The following is a 16,027-nucleotide window of genomic DNA, read 5'->3' on the forward strand; positions in this document are numbered from 1 at the left end:
TCTCTGGGTCCAGTCGTACTAACCTGGTTAACAAATGTAAAAAATAAATAAATCTTTCACCATATTTTTGATATGTTTGTAGGATATCTAGTTATTTTTCATATCAGAGTCTCTATATGTTTGGCTACAACTCTCTTTTACGTTGCCTAAGCCATTGTGTTAAAAATTTCGTGCATATTGTCCAAATAATCCATTATTCTCTTTCTAGCACTCTGAAGTTGCTTCTTGTTCTATGAGGTTCTAATTCTTTTCCAATATTTTAACCTTTGCCAACCACTGTAAATGTTTGTGTTTACTTCTCTCTCATATTTCTTTCTTTCTTATTTCTACCATGCTTTAAAAGTCCATTTTCATTTTATCCCTTGGCTACCCCTTCTTAAATAATTTCTCTCTTTCCTAATAAATCTTAAATCATACCAGATACCTTAAATCCGTCTCTTTTTAACAAATAAGTAGGACAGTGACAGTGTCTCATTTTATGTCATTACCCTGCTCCTTTGTCTTAGCTTGTTTTGGCACATGATCTGATACAGATATTATGTGAGTCTCAGAATTTTCAATTAAGTACATAGGCTTTTGTAAAATGTAATATCTTTTCAGGCTAACCCAGTTCTTGCGTCATGAATAATAATATGTAAATTTAGCCCGAGTTCCTGCTATTGAATTCACATCTTCTCTTATGTCCTTCTTCTGAAAGCTACTCATTCTTGTTCTATTTTCCAGTCTAGACCCATGATAAATCTTCACTATTGCTAGTCGGGTTCTACTCCGCACCCATAAATAATATTCACTGCTGAAAGACTACTATTGCTCCCCCACAATTTTCCTAAGCTCCACAACAGTAGTTTTAGGTGGAATATAAATAGATGCCAGCATAAGCCTCCTCCCTGCTAGTAACCCCTTGGTACCACAAATGTACCATTACTGTCACTTTTTTTCCTTGTTTGTCACTGTTGGGGTCCCTCTAATAATATTATAACTCCAATTTCCTTTCTCCCATAATATTTTGCTGAATGCCCTTTAAATGCTTTGTGTCAAATGCACATGCTTATTTCTATCCAGTTGTACTCCTGTAACATTACTATTTGCACTCTACACTTGTTCTTGATATGATTAAGTTTGTTTGTTTGTCTTTTCAGCTTTTCCTGGTTAGGGGTCGCCACAGCAGAACTCCAGTCCGCTAAAGATTGGCAGTCAGTTTTTTATGGTGCCGAGTTGCCAGCCCGACGCCCAACCTTCAGCGAAGGCACGTCCATTTACGCATGTCTTTCGGAGGCCACTCGACCATGGGGAGGACATGCAGACTCCACACAGAAGGCACTCCAGCCAAGAATTGAACAGGAGAACCTCTTGCTGTGAGGTAATAACGCTACCACTGTACCACCATGGATTCTTGAGTACTCTGCTTTTTCTTTGTACCTGAGAGGACTTTTACTTTCCATTTTAATATTGACTAAGAAATAGTTCTGATTAAAAAAGTATTGCTCCCACATGTATATTTTGGATACATGTTTCCATCTTTCAGCTTAACATGCACACACTAATGACTATCAAACTGATTTTGTCTGTAATTGCTTCTTCTGATCTGTATTTGAATTTGTCTCACATTTTCACAGACATTTCACTTCAGTAAAAATACTCAAGAAACAAAAAAAATAATACATTAAAAAAATCAGGGTCTATATTAGAACATCGAAGTTTCAAAACTTCGAATGTTCCAATATCGACTCGTATTCAGCAAACGCTGAAAATATCGAAGCTACAGAAAACCAAATTTTTTCCTAGGGAAAGAATTTGGTTGTCTGTTTCTGTTGCTTCGGTATTTTCAACGCTGTGGTGGAAAGTTACGGGTCGGGTTCAGGTAAGTGTGCGATTGAGCGCGGGTTAGGTTAGTTAGGGTTAGGGCATGGATTAGGTACGTGTGCGATTGTGTGGACGTGAGGGTTAGGGCGGGTTAGGTGAGTTAGGGTTAGGGCACGGGTTAGGTATGTGTGCGATTGTGTGGACGTGAACGTTAGGGTGGGTTAGGTAAGTTAGGGTTAGGGAGCGGGTCAGGTAAGTGTGCGATTGTGTGGACATGAGGGTTAGGGCAGGGTAGGAGAGTTAGGGTTAGAGTGCGGGTGAGGTGAGTTTGCGATAGTGATGGACCTTAGGGTTAGGCCTTGAGTTAAGGTAAGTGGATAGTCAGTGGTGTATGTATAGTTTAGTGTAGGGTTAGGTGTAAGATTTTAGGTGTATGTGTGTGGATTGCTGTTTGTTTGGTGTGCTTGTATTGTGTGTATGTGTTTGGAACTGCATATTTTTCCCCTAGGAAAAAATTTGCTGTTCTGTATGTTCGATGTTTTCAGCTTTTGCTGAATAGGGGTCGATATTAGAACATTCAAAGTTTTGAAACTTTGATGTTTTAATGTAGACCCAAAAAAATCACATCTCCTTTTAACTCACAGCAATCACACAAAACTATACACACTATCCTAAAATAGCAATCAAATATGAGTAATTGCACAAAATTGATGTCTGTACCCCTGAGTATTACCTTTTCTAAACTTAAGGTTGACTGAGCTAATGCACACATTAGGTGTATGTTACCAGTTAGAATGTGTTTATTCTTTTCTTATCTGTGTTTGCTTCCCAGATGTTAAAAAAAAAAAAAAAAAACTGCATACTTTCAGAAAGCATTAACTTAATAATACGTGCATTGGCTAACCTTAGAAAATAACCAGAATTTGCACTGCTACATTTAACTAATTAAAGTACTCAGTAGGCTGGGAGTCAGCTACTTGTAACTATTAATTTCCCCCAGTTTTAAACTTTATTTCTCACTTTACTTTTTTATTTTCCCTGAACTGTTTACAAGTACCCCTTTAAAAGTTAATTACACTGTACTTCACATATTTCGGTAAGAACTCACTATTCATACTTCTCATGATTAATTGCCTGCTCCTGCCGGGCTGCTTTTCTTCAGCCAAAAGCAGATCCTATTTAAAAAAAAACACATAAGTACTTTGCAAATGCACAAAAGAACTACATTTTTATGTTTGTCATCGTTTTCTCTTGTTTTTGAGTCATTTCGTTAAAAACATCATATATAGCTTAAACTATGAATGTTAATCTAGATGTTCATCTCTGTTAAAATGGTTAATTATTATATTTTGATTCAGTAGATATATAATATTATCAATACATATTTACGTCCCCAGCAACTAAAGATCACAACATTGTAATAACTATCTTCTTTCCAACCATCCTTTTGTTACATTGTAAAGCCTGGGTACATTACAACAAAGAAAGCATACATTCTTCCTTTAATATCACTAGCATATATACCACTCATTCATAAAACTCCTCTACCTTGTATTTAAAATAACTCTGACTGCATACTATACAGAAGCACTTTAAAAAACAGCATGGAAATTACATCTAGAAACTTTTATACAAAAAATGTTAGTAGGAAGACAACAGTTTTACTTACAATCACTTATTTGATTTATTCAATGACCTGCTAAACATTAATGACATAAATTATGGTTTTTGATTTATAATTCTTCAACCATTTTAACACAGTAAACAAACTTCCAGCTTTTTCACCATGTTCTTCAAACATTTTAACACAGTCAACAAACTTCTGTTTTTTTCACCCCCTTCTTTCAGAACTACATTTCATATATTCAAACTAAATTTTAGTAGAATTGATGTTTTATAATTGTCCTACATATTCACTAAATTCACTGATTTCTTCTCATCAGCTCCTGCCTGGAGTTTTCTGTGTGGCTCACACATTTTTCTTTAGAGCAATGGTAAGGGTTTCATTGGGAAGTTCTCTCTATATGCATGCATATTATCAGAAGACTGAGATTCAGAATCTCCTTCAGTATAGTTGATCATCATTTGTTGGCTTAACTTTTTTTTATTTCCTCCATAGCCTGCTCTGTATCCAAAACCAGAAAAGAATTCTGAAGACAGTTGGAACAACTGAATTTTCTCATCACATCTAACCATCCACTGATTGCTAGGATAAACTTGCATCTCTTCTGTCTGGTGTACAAAGAATTATTAATTTTTACACTTATGTGTCCCCCATTTTTAATAAAAGTTTCCTTCTGACGCTGTTTTGTTAGGAGCAGCTCCTGCTGATAGTATGATTGCATCTTTACTAATACAGGTCTTGGCTGCTTTCTGATTACCAAAGTTTGAGCATATACTCAGTGTGTCCTGTCAGTTAAATTCTGGTGTGGAACACAAGTCCAGTTGCTTATTTGTGTTTCCACAAAATTAATGCAGTCTGTTCCTCACAGTTTCTCTGGTATATCAAAAATATATATTAGGTTTTTCACTGCATGCTGTGTCTTACAGCTCTGATATTTTTGAAATAGTTTTTCTTAAAATGGCATTCCACCTAGTCTTTCCTTTATTTCAACTTCTGATGTCTGCTGTTTTATTAGCTCATCTGTCTAAATACTTAAACCTTCAATTTTCCATACTTTTATTGTTTGAGTTTATATATTCCTGCAGTGTCTCAATTATTTTGAACACCTCTGTGTGCTTTTGATTTTTTTCAACTAAATTACTGGAAGCAGTCTCCTCTGCTAAAGGTGCAACTTGATCTGCTACATCCTGTTTTATTAACTTATCTAAGTACTTAAAGCTTCTTCCATTTTTCCATACTTTTGTTGTTTGAGTTTATATATTCCTCCAGTGTCTCACTTATTTTGAACAGCTCTGTGTGCTTTTGATTTTTTTTCAGCTAAATTACTGGAAGTCATCTCCTCTACTGAAGTTGCAACTTGATCTGCTACTTGCTGGACCCCTGTGAGCTTCTTTCCAGTCAGATATTTTTTTTTCTGGTTGATTTTTCCATAGTGTTTCTAAATTTCTTCTTTGCTGGTGTCCAGACAGTGTAACTACTAGCCAGTAACCAAAATTTACCCAAATTGCTAACTTTTACTGGATTTTTAAATAATTTTCTGTTTTCAGGAAAACTAATCAGTGCGTTACTTAGCAGCCATCTTGGAAGTCCTCTTATTGCATTCCTTGTTTCAGTCCTGTGATTGCAGGTAATGTCAGTCAGCATTAAATGGGAGAAGCCCTTTTTTGTGCCATTTCAGAGGATTAACTTCATATGGGTTGTTTTTGATGCTCTCAAGTAAGTTATTCATGTCTACAGAAAAAGTGAGGAAAGGGAAACGTGAAAATCATGTTTGCAGCATCCTGAGAGAGAATGAACAAGTGGGTGGAACCCTGTAGGCTGGTATACCTTTTGGACCCTATGACAACCATTCCCTTCCTTCGGCTGAATCCACCACAAATTCTTATGACAAATACTTCACTATTGGATTGGAGAGACCACCTAACTACTCTCTGATGTAGGGCAGATGGAACCTTGGGGGGGTCATTATATCATCCTGCTGGATATGGGAATGGTTATTTTTGGTTATTTATTTTATTTGTTTGCTCTAGCTGCATTGGTTCTGAAAGAAGAGTACAGGTCTCTGTCCCAACCTTTTCAACCAAGTCATGGTGTGTAAAGAAGTATACCATATACTCATACACCCTTTGCAGAAAGGTGGTAAATGTCTATGTGTGGAACCTGAACTGCACCACTCTCTTAGCATTTCACATCATGGAAGAAGTGAATATGCTGATAGACTTTGTCAGCCACATTGCCTGCCTTTTCCTGCATCTAAGGATAACAGAGACTTGTCTGGTCATGATCTTCCAGTAGTATAAAATTCAGACAGTTAATCTGTTCATCATTCAGAAGATTGCCATTATCCTTCAGTTCTGCTTGGTTTATCAGAGCAATGGTGACGTGGTGATGGATGCATTCTCCTTAATGTGGTAAGGACATACTGATCAACTGTCCAGATTTTCACAGAATGTCCATATTTTTGCCTCGTGTTTTTGCTCTGTTCCACATAAACTGTATGTTTTTCTGGCAAATCACTGAGGCTTGAAGTCAATAGATAATGACATCAGTTTGGATTTCACACTTCACATCCTTCAGAAAATGCATGATAACACAAATTATATTATCCTATCAAATTTCTAACTTTATAAGAGCAGTATTTAAAATATTTCCCTATTTTTGTGCCTTTGTGTCCCCCATTATTTCAGGCTTTGTCCAGATTACTCATGCTAACAGGTTGAGAGGTATGGGTAGGGATGAGTCTCATACTCCTTTCCATCTGATTCTGCACCTGATAGTAATATTCAGAAAAGAAAGGTTAAAACTCCTCCTCCTTCATTCCAGATGGCTACAGAACATAAGGTTTCAGACTTTTAGATCCCTGGTAGCTCTATAATCTATCCCAGTTCAGCCCATAGGAGCATCAGAAGTTAGGCTGATAGCTGGATTCACTTCTGGGCCTGGATCTTCCAGTAGATCGTGGTTCCAGTGGACCATCATGTGGAAGCCCTGGAGGTGAGGCTTCCACTCATATTTATGCTACTAAGAATTCCTTCACTGAACCATAAAGTATCTTCTCACATTCACTAAATCTGTATGGTTCTCACCTAACTCGGGCACCCATTTGAGGTGTGTCTTAATTATTCCATAATCATTGCTTATGTTTTCACCATTCAAGTGCACTGCTACATTGTGGTAGACAAATGTATTACTCACTACAGGCTTGTCAAACAGCTTCTTGAGGGGGGACTCTAAATGTTTTTCCACCTTTGAGGAACCCTACTGCTCCTCAATATCATAACTTCATGATTGGCATGCAAGCCTGTCATTCATTTGAATCAACTGATTCGGCAGATCTAAATTACTTTGCTGGAAAACCCTTTTCTCAACCAGAAGATGCCCAAGTTACAGTGTTTTATTTGTAAAGAACCATATATAGTCTTTCACAAAGATTAGGAGTCCTTGAAAATTAACTTATGTGTTCTGCTACAAGTAGATTCAGAATGGCCACGTAATCAGTCCATCCATCTCTCTTTCTTTGTGGTGGCAGAAGGAGCTGTTCTTTCCCTTCATTTGAATTGTCAGGTTAGATTTTGCCTGAGGGTGGTGCATGAGTTTCAGGAAATGGGGCAGACGTTTATTTCCTTTACTGCAGGTCAGAAGAACTTGATTGTTGTACAGGAAGCAAACCCTTTGCAAGTAAGTTGCTAGCTGCATCTTTTTTTTGTCACTAGGCTGCCAGCCACCCATCCATTGCCTAATGCAATTTAAGCCACTCGCCAGGGTTGAGGTTGAAGCATCTGTTTTCATTATCTCTTTCAAAAGTGCTTCCATTGTTGACATTTCTGCCACATTGACCTTGTCATTGGTACTGTTTTTCTCCAAATACTGTTGGTTAGATTGTAACACTAGGTAGCCAGTTTGCAGTCCAGTGCACAACATAGGAGCATACATTGTTTGTCTAATTTTGTTCAGTTATAGTAGCATGAGGTATAGTGTCAAAAGGCCTGGCCAGGTCAACATAAGCATAGTGCACAAAGTAATTACTGCTACCTTTTTAAAGTAGTTTACTAGGTTCAGGAGACAGGACCTGCCCTTCACAAATACAAAATAAGTGAAGTATAGATCATTAAAGTTGCATATGTCTTCATAAGTGGGTTCTTCTGTGATACATTTCATGGCTTTGCTTATAAGTCTGGTAAAGCTAATAGGCCTTACATTACCTGGGTCTATAGAAAGGCCACCCTTGTGTATAGGACTCACAGCGGCTGTTCCCCAGGCACCAGGAAGGTTGTGGGTTCTATACCTATACCTGGTGCTAAGAGTAATGTTCCAGTCATGACAGTGTAGTACATCATACAGGGGTAGACAATTTCAAGGTGCCAGTTATGTCTTTTGGATGAGACAATAAATGAGGTGCCATCTGCCTGAATTCTGCCTTGCATTTCAGTTGAAAAAAGGTCAGACCTTGAGGAACTAGACTGTTCAACAAAGGTAAGTAGATAAAGTTTCTGCTTTGAAACTCGTTGTTTTTCTCCAACGATCACTGAATTTGTTTTCATTTCATAAAATGTTTAGTGTGTAATGTGACTTTTTTAAAATATCACCTCACATATTTTGCAGTAGTGTTATAAAATCTTCCAAGCTTTGCTTTAAATTTTTATGAATTATCACACAGACATTAGGGAGTAGTAAAGTATTTTCTTGTTTTTATTTTATGTGGTTTGCAGGAATCACAGAGATGTAATACGCATTCAGAGAGAGAACTTAAAAAAAATTGCAGGCAAGAATAGTGCAGTTAATAAGCAGTAGTCTGATTCAACATATGAGGCTCATTTCCCTTAGTGCCTAGTATGAGGTAGCTAGAAGAAGCAGTTCATTAACGCATTTGCACATTTGGTTATTTTCCTGGCAGCTAGCTTTTTTTTTAATTTTGCTTAAGGTTTACCTCCTGCTTTTTATGTACTGGGCTTTGTCACTATGATGGTTTGGCCTGATTCGTTCTGTACCCACTGAGAAGCTTTGATGAATGGTACTGCAGAAGATGTGCACCAGGGCTTCTAAATTCCGTAGCTCTGCTTACTTATTCAATTGCCCTGTGAATTAGTTGATCACCAGTGTAAAGAGAACTGCTTAAGAGGAGAGTACTTTCTGGATTACTATCTTGTAATATTGTTCATAAAATGGAGTGTTTTATTTATTTGTGTTCAAGTTAGAGATGCTTTCAGAGTGAAGAATTAACCACCTTTACTGCACGCTGTCAAGCCAATGTTCATTCTTCTGCTTTTGTTGTAGCATGGCATTATAATTTATTTTTTAACCATCAATGTGAATGCCATAAAACATAATTAGAAGCATGCATGACCTACAAAGCTGTGTATATTCCATTTTGTTTCAGTGAATGCTGTTGTATCCACTACCTGAGAAATGTTATCGGTCTTTTGTAACTTCAGCTTTTACTCTTTTTATCATTTTCAATCTTCAGATGAGACCTGCCAGAGCCAAGTTTGAATTTAAAGCACAAACACTGAAGTGAGTATTACGAACTCTTTAGGTTTGTCTGCTGTATGTTGTTTTCACCATTGTGAACTTACATTGTCCAGGAGAAACAGCTCTGCTTTTGTCAGTGGAGTAAAATTTTAGTCTTCATCTGCAATTATGAGCTTCTGTGCACTCTGCCCAGGTTAATGATTGAAATGAGTATCTGAAGTGAATGTTTTTGATTTCAGCTCATACTAATTGGTTGCAGCATTAGTTATAGGTCAATATAGTTTCTTATTCAGATATGATGGATGACCCTTAATTATAGTCTTAACGTTCTAGATGACTGAAATAAACCTTTTCACAAGTGAAAAAAAAACTTTTGCACAGTGTACAGTGATACAAAACAGGTGTCACTTAACATAAATTACCACTTGTCTCCTCTCTGAATGTGACTCGTTATAATTATATGTTACAATCTGTCACAATTTTATTGCTTTGTACCCTGATCCATTTTAAAAAATTTTATCAGGATCATTAACTTTATTGTCAGGTATCAGCACTGAGCTTTCTGTACCATTGGGCAGATAGAGGTTTCTTTCAATTTGCTAGACTGTGGGCTGTAAGAGCTATATAGGCATGAGCTGTAGGTGAAAGAGTACACAGGCAGATAAATAGTTGGTGCATTGACCATGTGGAAATGGAACAGGAAATTTAATTTTCATTTGATTGGTTGTATGCGGCTCAAGACAGATATAAGAATGGAGACAAAGTGAATTCCATGGTCTGGAATTAAGTTTCTCGACCCAGCCACTCAATCTCTGAAAGTATAGTTACCATAAAGGTGTGTGTAGACCATTTACAACTTGTCAGCAGAACAGACTGAAGGGAATTACTGCAGTATGGCAGTTCTGTAAGTCTAATGTTAACACTCTTCAAGTGCGTTTTGTTTATATGAGTACAGTTGCCCGAAACTTGATTATGTTAAGTAGCTGGAGCTGTGTGGGTTGCTGTAAGACAGAGTCATGCATAAAATACATATTTGAATGTATCTCTGCAGTGTATTATGTCTGCCAGTTTGAGGTCTGATTGTTTGGAACTAGGAAATTCACATTTGGAGGTAAGCATTTCCTAATTTTGAACTTTTAGATTTCAAAACAGTATAAGACGTTGTGTGGGTGAGTGTCATGCTGTGATGGACATTGTAAAAAAATAATAATAGAACAGATGGAACAGTGTGCACTGAGACCTGCTGGCACTTGTAGTCTTCATTCATGTAGGTTCCCATTGTCCAAGACAGTAGCTGCAGGAAATGCAGAAGAGTATATATCTGCACACAGTCAGAACTAGTTTACAGATACATGCAATAGACTGAAGAGATGCAAAGTAATTCTGGGGCTTTTAATATAGCGCAGCCAAATGACATCTTCTCTTCCATTGTTTTATTAGGGAACTTCCTTTACAAAAAGGTGATGTGGTGTACATCTACAGACAGATAGATCAGAACTGGTATGAAGGAGAACATCACGGCAGAGTCGGAATCTTCCCAATGAGTTATGTGGAGGTACCATAATTTACCAGTTATTCCTTTAGTATAGGATACCACTTCGCATTCTACAACTCATCATATTTTTTAGATTGTTCCACACTTCTAAAGTGCAGTCACTTATATCTAAATTTTTGATGTTTCAGCTGTTGCCACCAACAGAAAAAGCTCAGCCAAAAAAGATGCCACCTGTTCAAGTCCTGGAGTTTGGAGAGGCCATTGCTAGGTTTACATTCAATGGAGACACACCAGTGGAAATGTCTTTCAAGAAGGTAATAAGAGAGTCACTGAAGCTGTGTAATTGCTTCTCTCCCTATAGCAGCCTCAAATAAAGGACACTACTTGCAAGATGTGAAGATGAGAAGACATAGAAGTACAATGGTGGGTACTGTGGCACAGAAGAATAATGCCTTCATTATGGCCCATTTGACCCAAAACTGACTATTGGTCCAGGTGCAGAGGAACAAGAAGGGAGAGTGGGAGTTGGTGACTGACACTAGCTCATCCATCTTATGAGAGGGAGGCAACCCCATGTGCTGCAGTGCTGCCATCTCTTGGAGAAAGAGGTGCATGGCATGCAATTTATGGGCTGAAGTTGTGCACTTGCCAAGCTGCATTCATGATGCTTGTTCCTGAAACCATGCAGCCACAAGGGATGGCATTGCAGTCCTTTGTATCTGAGCAATTGCCACCTGCCTGGAAGGGATTAGGACCAAATAAAGGAATATTCTTCATGGTATTGTAAATGATCATATTCTTTATTAAAGTGTTTTGTAAGCTGTTCAAAAAATTTAAGAAATGACAGTGTATTTAATACTGCACTGCTTTGTTTAGCTTTAAAATTTGAATGCATTTTGTACTGCAAATGTGACAGCCAGGTCAATTAATTTTACAAATTCTGTAGTGTTTAGAACACTTAATGCAAAGTGCGTGCACATTGACATGTTGTGTGCCTGGAATGTTTAAGCAATAGAACTTCACTGGGGATGTAGCTCATGATGATTTTTACATATGAACAGAGGTAAGATTTTTTTCTTGACTCCACAGCATATCTTTCAAGCTCCTTTAATCATGAATCAGAAGCAAAGTAAAAAATAATAGGGGAACAAGGGCCTAAAATAAGGGACAGTTCTTAAATACCACTCTAACTTAGCAATTTAATTGAACAACAGGTTTTGCATCAACATTTTCTGAAGAATAAGAAATGTAAAATTCTAGTGTATGTCATTACTAATTATAATACTCAGTGATTTACCAGAAAATCAAATGTTTTATGAGAAACAGGTCAAACATTTAAGGCAAAATCAGGGACAGTCCCAAAATTGGGGACACTTGAAAGCTGTGCTCCAAAGCTTGATCTACCCATCCCCACTCTGCTAACTGCTAAAGTGTAATTCAGTCCAGAGCCTGACTTCGATTTCTGCTGTTATTTTGAAAGAATGTGCACATTGTTCTCTGCATGTCTCATTACAGCTGAGATTAACTAGTTGTGCTAGCAAAATTTCCCCATTCTAACTTTAATCAAGCTTTGTACGTTGCTTCATAGTGGTCAGTCTTATATTTCTGTACTTGCTGTTGTATATGGTTTATGATAGTTGTTCTATTGCAGTTCCAGAGAGAGTTAAAACTGATTTTTTTAGGCAGTGTATATCAAAATGATATGAAAGGTATGTGATTAAGCTGGCTGACACAGCTGTTGCTTGATAAGACTGATTTTAGTGCCTGGTAGCCAGTGATCAGTCATAGGGCGGCCACGGTGGTGCAGCGGTTAGCATTGCTGCCTCACAGAAAGAGGTTCTTCGGTTCGATTCTCGGCTGGGGTGCCTTCTGTGTGGAGTCTGCATGTCCTCCCTGTGGTCTTGTGGGTTTCCTCGGGGTGCTCCAGTTTCCTCTCACATCCCAAATACACGCTGTAGGTGGATTGGACACTCTAAATTGGCCCTAGGCATGAGTGTGTGTGCGTGTGCCTTCTGTGGAAGGTTGGATGTCGGGCTTGCAACTCAACACAATAAAACTCCGCTGCCAATCATGAGTGAACAGGTGATCCACTGTGGCGACCCCTAACCGGGAAAAGCCGAAAGAAGAAGAAAGTAGCCAGTGATCAATCATGGGTTTCATCTGATTTTGCCAGCCATCAACTAAATAGAAATTAGCAACTCTAGAATCCATATTATATTTTTTTACCTGCACTGATTACCCAACATGCTGGTCAGTTAGCATGATGGAGCAAAGTGTTGATTCAGAGACATGTTAAAGCTTCACTGAGAAACACTTCATTAGAGACACATTGCCTTGTCTCTGACCTGACTGCAGTAGTGTTCTCCCTGGCAGCCAATGCATCATGTTAGCAAAGGCATCTCTACACACAAACACACACACATCCACAAACAAGTCCTCACACTCACAGAAACACTCTCCCAGACACCCCCATACACACAGTGTAACACACACATGCCCACATCTAAACTCACAATTCCCTATCTAGCATACTTTGACCACCCATGCAGACACACACATATCCATTCTTGGCATCCCATACCTACCTATCTACTGTACTGTGAACACAAGGCACATGTCCGTACTCTCTCTCTCTCTCTCTCTCTCACACCACACAAACGTGTATACATACACACACACACACACACACACACCTGTACTCTACTTCACATGTCCACCTCCAGCCCCACAGTTGTGCTGGACTTACCTGCATCTCAGGTACTCCCATTGGCGTGAATGGATGACTGCCATCTTTTGACAGTGTTCATTTTTCCCTCATAAAATAAAATTTTACTGAACTGAGCAGTTCTCTGAATCACTTGGCAGAGTAAACTGAGAGCCACTTATATTTCCATGGCAGAGCATTTGGCTGTAGTATTAGTTACTTTTCCAGAATGCCAGATTAGCATGTGGGCTACCCAGTGAGACCGCTTACAGTGGTAATGCTCCAACATGGATAAAACCTCAGCAGTTGAGTGGTCAGAGTCAGAAAGGTTCACTGTAATGCAGAAACTTACTGAAACAAGCCTTCTGTAGCACAGTAAGACTTTCTGAATCCCAGGTAAATGTTTTTACTGTGCTGTCTTAGTCAGCAAACATTTTACATTAGAATGCCCACTGACCAAGAAACAGCAGTTCTTAACTGAGCGTAGAACTTTACCTGTATTTAATTTATTTGTAGTCATGTGTTTGAAGGGTACTTTTTAGCCTTGTAGGTTTGGCTATCAAACTTGCATTGTACTGGCCTTCACTAAATGTAACTGCAGTAACCCTTGTTGACGTGTTCTACTTCATCATTCATATATGTATGTATATATATATATATATATATATATATATATATATATACATAAAGAGAGCAGGAGATACATATGCATATAAAAACATATTGCATCTGTTTCCATTACTCTGTATTACATCAGAACACAGTGAACAGTAACATGAGTTTGGGGAGGAACAGCAAGTCTAGGTCTACACATTGTGATCAACAAATCAGGACTGGAACTGTGAGGTGGATGAAAAAACAGTTAACAGTTCCAGTCCTGAACAGCTGCCCATTCCTACAGTAGCCACTAATACAGGCACGTGATAAAAATGTGTGACTGACCAGGTATATTTTATCACCATCCTATCAGCATCATCAAGCATTTATCTCTGGTTTGGCCACATTGTTAGGTAAGAAGCCTCTTCTCCACTCATGCCAAATATAAAAAATAAATTCACATACTGCTCTTGCAAAATACATGTATATAACCCCACAAAAAGAAAACAACATTGCCAACCTAAATCAAACTCATAGAAATGACATTTCTCATTACTAAAATAATAAACATTAAAGGACTAAACAAGTAAAATAATACATGAACTGTAACTAGTCAGTAGTAAAAGTGACAATATTGACAAAATGGAAACAAGTCCAAAAAAGTACGCTAAGATCAAACTAACAGCCCTATAAAACGAATGTGTTTGCGCTTAACTCTTACTACATTGCTAAAATAGTGACAGAAGTTGTCTGTCATCATTTAGAAAAGTAGAAAAAGTGCTTAAGGCTGTCTGTTCATAGAAACATTCATAACCTATGTAATTCCCTGTTTAGCTAACAGTTTTTGCAGTTATGACACACTATTAATATGGACTGGAAGCAATAAAGCAGAGTAGAAAAGCACAGGAAAATGGATAAATCGAAAATGTGGAGTTTTGTGGGATAAGCAAAATATCTTGTACCTTGAGGTTAGTGAACTCATTCCCTAAGCCTACAGTATCTATATATAGGTATGCACCACTTAATGTTCTGGACAGGTTCTATCCAATAGACTATTAAGTGCTGCGGATGTTAAGCAAATACCATGTACTTTGTATTGGCTTCACTTAACTTCTGTTTGCACAACGGCCAATCGCATTTACATCTGTTTGTACAGTATGGGCATAAATGTGATTGGACGTTATGCGAAAGGATATTAAGCGGTACACACCTGTAATCTATCCAGTCATCCATGTGTGTGAGTTATATCTGTTTCCTGTAGCAACAATGTGATCACATACCCCCATCTACTGAATTTAGTAGGCAAAGGGGGGGGGGGTTGATTTCCAGGCTTTTCTTCCATATTGCACATACAAGTACATGCACGTGGACAATTTGCATATTGGCAGTGAAGCTACCAAATGTTGGAATGTAGAGGGAAACTGGAACACCTGGAGAAAACTCACACAAACACAGGGAATACATGCAGAAACAGCATAAAAGGTATCTGAGCTGAGAACCAGTCCAGGGGAACCTCTTCTGTGCGGTGACAGTGCTACCCACCATGAGATATATTATTTTTGAAGGAAACTTTTTAAGTGTAAAGAGAAGCTTATTCCATAATCTTAATGGCTTGTAACTTTGCTATTCCATTAGCTTCAGCAGCTCTTGGCATACAGTTTCAGTACGGATATGTTGTCTGAATAGCTAATTGAATGTTATTCATTATATTCCAAGATATTCTGGGTGCAGTCCAGAGCCTCCATGCCATTGTGGCTCTGCATTGTGGAAGGATATTAAGCGATATACACCTGTAATCTATCCATTGTGCAGACAGTCCCCCTAAATAAACCTGAGCAGAAAGGTGAAAATGTGGGAGTAAAAGGATCAAGATCTCTGTATCACATAAGCAGTGCATGTCATTCCACAATAATTTCATTTAAAGACGTGCATTATAAATGAGTAGTAGTAATACATGGATTGACAAAACTAACAACACATAAATCCTCCACCACAACATCCAAACAAACATAAAAATCTAATATGATCCATGGAGAGCCAAGTTATTTGTGCAGTTCTTGATAAGCCATCAGTAAGGCACACAGTGTGTGGACTGATATGACATCGACACACAGTGTGTGGACTGAAATGACATTGGGTACTCAGTGTATAGACTGATACGACATGGGCAGACAGTGTGTGGACTACACAACATCAGCACACAGTCAATATCCAAAGAAAGTTCCGTGCTATAGCTAAATTCCCACCACACAACAGAGTACAAAATCCAAGAGAAAGAATGGCAGGACACTGCTGGAGTTTCTCCTTCTTTTATTAAAACACAAGAATTAGCCAA

At 38.1% G+C, this 16,027-nt stretch overlaps 1 protein-coding gene across 32 annotated transcripts in view; it reads left to right on the forward strand.

Annotated features, from left to right (window-relative positions):
- SORBS1 (sorbin and SH3 domain containing 1) overlaps positions 1-16,027 on the forward strand; it is a 4,096,285-nt gene that overhangs the window by 3,962,100 nt on the left and 118,158 nt on the right. For all 32 annotated transcript variants that reach the window (XM_044056121.1, XM_044056122.1, XM_044056123.1 and 29 more), the window contains 3 exons: positions 8,892-8,938; positions 10,337-10,451; positions 10,580-10,705. In XM_044056121.1, the coding sequence (XP_043912056.1) occupies positions 8,892-8,938; positions 10,337-10,451; positions 10,580-10,705 (288 nt within the window). The remainder of the gene's footprint in view (positions 1-8,891; positions 8,939-10,336; positions 10,452-10,579; positions 10,706-16,027) is intronic.

Source organism: Protopterus annectens, chromosome 14.part0 (genome assembly GCF_019279795.1).
Source record: "Protopterus annectens isolate FY-2018-M chromosome 14.part0, PAN1.0, whole genome shotgun sequence".
NCBI classification, from domain to species: domain Eukaryota; kingdom Metazoa; phylum Chordata; order Ceratodontiformes; family Protopteridae; genus Protopterus; species Protopterus annectens.